Source organism: Arachis ipaensis, chromosome B06, assembly GCF_000816755.2.
Source record: "Arachis ipaensis cultivar K30076 chromosome B06, Araip1.1, whole genome shotgun sequence".
Lineage (NCBI taxonomy): Eukaryota > Viridiplantae > Streptophyta > Magnoliopsida > Fabales > Fabaceae > Arachis > Arachis ipaensis.
This window is the reverse complement of record NC_029790.2, coordinates 131,167,275-131,172,465: the sequence shown is the minus strand read 5'-3', so window position 1 is coordinate 131,172,465 and position 5,191 is coordinate 131,167,275. Positions and strand designations below refer to the sequence as shown.

Genomic DNA, 5,191 nt, shown 5'->3' with positions numbered 1-5,191 from the left:
CATATTAAATATACATTTTATAAGTATAGATACAAATATTTCCGCGTAATCCATTCACACACTTTGGAAAATTAGGGTTCTCTTATATTATATCTTCAATAGTGCAATTTAAAGTTTGTGATTACAACTATTTGTCTTGCTCTCTATATATAGGCTTATGATTTGTGTCTATATATAGATATATACTCCAATAAATCAACCTAGAAATGAAAGCAGTGGTAGGAAATGTCACGGTGTTGTTTATGATTGGATGATAACTTTGAAATTAGGTTTGGTGAATAAGTTCTCAATATATACTCCACTCTTCTATTTCCAACTTTAGTTATAAGAGACTTGAGGACCTGTGGCTACTTTTTAAAGTGTAATGTGGATATGGATTGCAATAATACCATATCAATTTCGCTACATTACCAACAATATTTCTGTTAACTTCTGTCAACTTTTATTTATAATTGTGTTTAATAAAAATATCTTTATAGATGTGTCTAATAAAAATATTTTTTTTATAATTATGTCTAACAAAAATATTTTTATAGATGTATTTTTTAGATGTGTCTCTTTATACATATATTTAAACTTTAAAATATAATAATTAATTATTATTAATAATAAATTGACAGATAATATATTGGTATTCTATACTTTTTCATAGTATATATGTGTGTCTTAGCTGTTATTCAATCAGATATTAATATATGTTTATATGATTATTTCACCGATTTTTTAAAAGGTTCATCTAGTATAAAGATGCATATTCATACAGATTTACAGATTTTTGTCTTTATCGAATTTGCTGTGGACACGTGTTGTTTATGTATGGCTGAAAGCAGGTAGCTCTCAGGAAGCTGAGGACGCTGATCGAAGGGATGGGTGAGCCGGCTAGATAGCACGGTTTAGAATGGGGTTGTCATTTTAGAGGGTCCCATTAGCGCTTGCTGGGCCTTCAGGTTTGTTCCCAAAAAGAGTGGGGGTAACCAAAGTAGTTGTTGCTGTAGGTCAGTCTTCTCCTATCAACCCAAAAAACCCTAGCAGCGTCCCCCAAGAAAGCCGACGCCGGTGTCGTGACTCTCACCGTCTCTGGTGTTTGGCTTCTGAGTTTGTTCCAGCTGCTCCCTCCGGGTGAAGGACCCCCCGACGGAAGCCATTATCCAGATCAGGTGCAGGAGCCAGGGAGCGGTGGTGCTGACAAACGCCATAATAGTCAGGTGCGGTTGTCCTGTACTCAGCATTGCTGGCCGTCCTCCTCCGTCCCTCTCAGTCCAAGGTAGGAGCTGCTCCGCCCAGTGAATGATCATCTTGGAGTCCCGCTCCCGCAAGGTGTTCAGGTTAGGTCGAGAACTTATATTCTGAATTTCTAGATTCTGGTATATGCTTTGAGTCTGGATGGAGCATGGGTAGTTGGTTTAAGACCAAGTTAAATTTGATCAATTTTCACATTCGAGGAACTGCTGCATGAACAGATTGGTAGTTTATTTAGACCTTTAGTTGTAGTTAAAAATTAGTTAGTTCAATATATTGTGCGTTTGGGAAATTGTTAATGCAACGGGCACTACTAGCAATCTAGGCAAGATAATGTATACATGGCTGGTGAGAGGTCACTTCGGGTTACCTTCCCATAGGTAATGATCATGTTTTAGTAAGAACTTTGAGGACTAAGATTTTTTGCATGGTGATTTTGTTAAACCGCTATTTGGATGTACCCTTAATGTAAAGTGGTTTATTATTTCAAAATGGAATGTCGTTTTTCTGTTTGTGGCTAAATATGGGGGTTGTTGTGAAACTAAGGACTTGTAGCACACTACAAAGAAATGGTACTTTCAAAGACACTGGAGACATAGATATTGTAATTTCAATGTTTCGCTTCGTAGCGGGAAAACAACAAGTATATCAAGGAAAGAAGGTTGTAACTGATTTCTAATTAGATGTTGATATGTTTTTTATTTTATAGGAGCCGTTGTTGTTGTTTGGATTTTTAATTCAGTAGCATTAAAATTTGGAAAGGGTTTTTAACCATTTGGCTATAATTATGCCGGGAACCTTATTGAACTTATGGTGCTGGGTTGGATTCTGAAAATATTATTTTTAACTTATTTAAGATGCGCTAAAGTTGGGCCAGCTATGTTTACATAGTTATAATGCAGTGGCTTTGGCTTATTTGTGCAGTAAGATATAGTCCCTTTTTGATAGTTGTGCTTGCTGTTTTGACTGTATCGACGGCGTTGTTATGAGCATCATTTGTCTATTTTGTATGTGATCAAGCTAGGAGGTTGCCCAGTTGTTGCCAATAGATTTCGATCGTTCGTTTAACAGTGAGGGTAAAGACTCGGTCGGGAGTGCCTCCAATGATAGTCGCGGACATTATTCTGCAAGTGATGATGAATACGACGACGACGATTACCTGGAGTGCAATGAAGGCCGCGAAAGCGGAGAGAAAATGGTAGGTGGTGCCGATGATGGTAATGGGTGGGGTGATGCGAATGATGCGGCAGAGGTTGGTCTCCGCCGGCCAGTAGTTGCTACGGACTTTTTGGGAAAAGAGTTTGCAACGGAGGATGATGCTTATGCTGCCTACAAGGAATTCGCTAAGTCAAGGGGTTTCGGAGTTCGGAAGGGAGACATAGCTCGTGTGAATGGGGTGTTGATTAGGAGAGACTTTTTTTGCCATCGACAAGGCACAAGACATGCTAAGCACTACGACCGTCCTGAGCGAGTAAGGGAGGAGAGGCTGGAGAGTCGCACGGACTGTAAGGCAAAGTTGAAGATTTACTATGATATGCAGCATAGTGTGTGGAGGGTCAGGACCATCGTGGACGAACACAACCACGAGCTTGCCCCGGCAGTGTTCGCACGTCTCATTCGTAGTCATCGGAAGATGAGTGACGGTGACAAGGCGCAGGTGGATAGTTTGAAGCAGTTTGGGATCGCCACGTCGAAAATAATGGCTTACATGGCGGGGCAATCTGGTGGGTATGGCATGCTCAGATTCACAAAACGGGATCTCTATAATTATGTTCATGGGCAAAGGGTTGCACGAATATGCGACGGCGACGCCGCCGCGACTATCAGCTACTTGGAGGGTAAGGCAAATGCTGACATGAGGACCGTGGCCCGTTACACACGGACCTCGGACAATCGTTTAGGAAGCCTAATTTGGGCCGACGGTGAGATGATCACGGATTATCATCTATTTGGTGACGTGTTGGCCTTTGATTCGACGTACCGATCTAACAAGTACAAGAAACCACTGGTGGTTTTTTCTGGGTCAAATCACCACAAACAGACATCAATATTTGGATTCGTATTGCTGAAGGATGAAGAGGTCCGCACCTATAGGTGGGTCTTGCTGAACCTGCTCGATGTTATGGGGCAAAAAAATCCTTGTGTAGTGGTGACCGACGGGGACAAGGCGATGCGCACTGCAATTGCGGAGGTGATGCCGACGGCGACACATAGACTATGTGGTTGGCACTTGGAGAAGAATTGCGTCCAGAGGGTGAAAGATCCTGAATTTCGCAAGGTGTTTAGGAAAGCAATTTATGCTAACTTTGAAATCAGCGAGTTTGAGGAGTACTGGAAGGCATCTGTCGAGTCACTTGGCCTAGAGGACAACAGTTGGGTTAAGTCCACGTATGAATCTAGTGAAAGTTGGGCAATGGCGTACCTTAGGGGAACATTTTGCGCAGGATACAGGACGACCTCAAGATGTGAAGGGATAAATGCTTTTGTTAAGGGCTTCCTTAAATCAACTGATAGCATTCTGGAGCTTGTGCATAGTTTGGATCGTGTTGTAAAGGACTATCGGAATAATGAAGTAATTGCCCAATTCCACTCCACCTACTATAGTTCGGTGCTGACCACCGGCCTTGATTCGATCGAGCGGTTTGCATCGAAGGTGTATACAAGAGCAGTATTCAGAGAAGTGAAGAAACAAATTAAGGCTGTGGCAACGCTATTGTTTCGGGCCAAGGACAGCATCAGCACAACAACTGTGTACACATTCTCGCGAATGGGAAAACCTAATAGAACACACAAGGTATTGGTTGACCCGAACGAGGGAAAAATAGAGTGTGAGTGTTCGATGTGGAACAGTGAAGGGATTCCCTGCAGTCATATCTTTTGTGCGATGAAGTACGAGGGTTTCGAAGAAATACCACCCGGTCTTGTTTTGAGAAGATGGAGCAAGGATGCAAAGGATTGTAGATTGACCGCTGCGGATAGTAAAGATGGTTCTGAAGGCCGTTTGCTTCGATATGGTGCTCTATGTGGGGCAATGAGTTTAGTTGCACAGCTTGGGTCGGAAGATGCTGCAGAGTTTGTTGTGGCTAGGGATGGAATTGCTAGTCTCACCAAAACGCTTCAGCAGAGATTCGTTGACAAGGTTGGCAGCAAACTTGGTCTATCGCCGGTGTCAGGAATCGAAGACCCCGTCGTATCGAAGACAAAAGGGGCACCGAGGAAGGGAAAGGAGTGTGTACCGATTAGCCAGGGAGAGAGGACGCCGAAGAGACGACGTTGTACCAACTGTGGGGAAGCCAGTCACACCAAGAGGACTTGCACGTGGCATCCGGGAGAGGGGGTTGCAGGCAATGATGATGCAGGCGGTCCAAGTTACATGGAGCATGATTCGCAAGATGCTGCTGCCCCTTGCGCAACACCAGAGGCACGTCATTGTCACACAAACGAGGTAAGTAAGCGGTTTCCATTTAGATTCGAAAATCATAGGGTGATGTTGTTTGGTTAATTCCTTGAATGTGATGGCCGAAATCATAAGATTCATTAAACGTGTAAAAATAATATTTTAATCAATATGGCAATGTCAATTGGAGGAGCACAAATGCTGGAGATAGAAGTTCCTGGCTTTTCAGGTACCATATAATGTTATGTGTTTGTTGCACGAAAGAATTCAATACAGTTTGTATAGTTTTTGCCTATTGTTGCTGCATCCCTTTCTATGAGTGGCTTAGCATACCTCTTGCTGACCTTACCATACCCTTTGGTTACTCATACACTAGCTCTTTTGGCATTACAATGTTTGGGTCGTGGTGATTTCCAGATTCTGTAACATTGCAGTTAGGTATGTAAAGCAAATGTAATTGATCATAAAACCGTCTCTGTATCTATATGCATAAGCCAGATGAATAACTTCAATCAACTAGTGTGCACTTTATAGTGGGTAGTAGCCAAAATAACA

At 42.3% G+C, this 5,191-nt stretch overlaps 1 protein-coding gene across 1 annotated transcript in view; it reads left to right on the top strand.

Annotated features, from left to right (window-relative positions):
- The window catches only part of LOC107647655 (protein FAR1-RELATED SEQUENCE 5-like), an 8,838-nt gene extending 4,097 nt beyond the window's left edge, over window positions 1-4,741 (top strand). Inside the window, exons 2-3 of the mRNA XM_021105708.1 lie at window positions 1,107-1,205; window positions 2,264-4,741. Coding sequence (XP_020961367.1) covers window positions 1,107-1,205; window positions 2,264-4,741 — 2,577 coding nt within the window. The remainder of the gene's footprint in view (window positions 1-1,106; window positions 1,206-2,263) is intronic.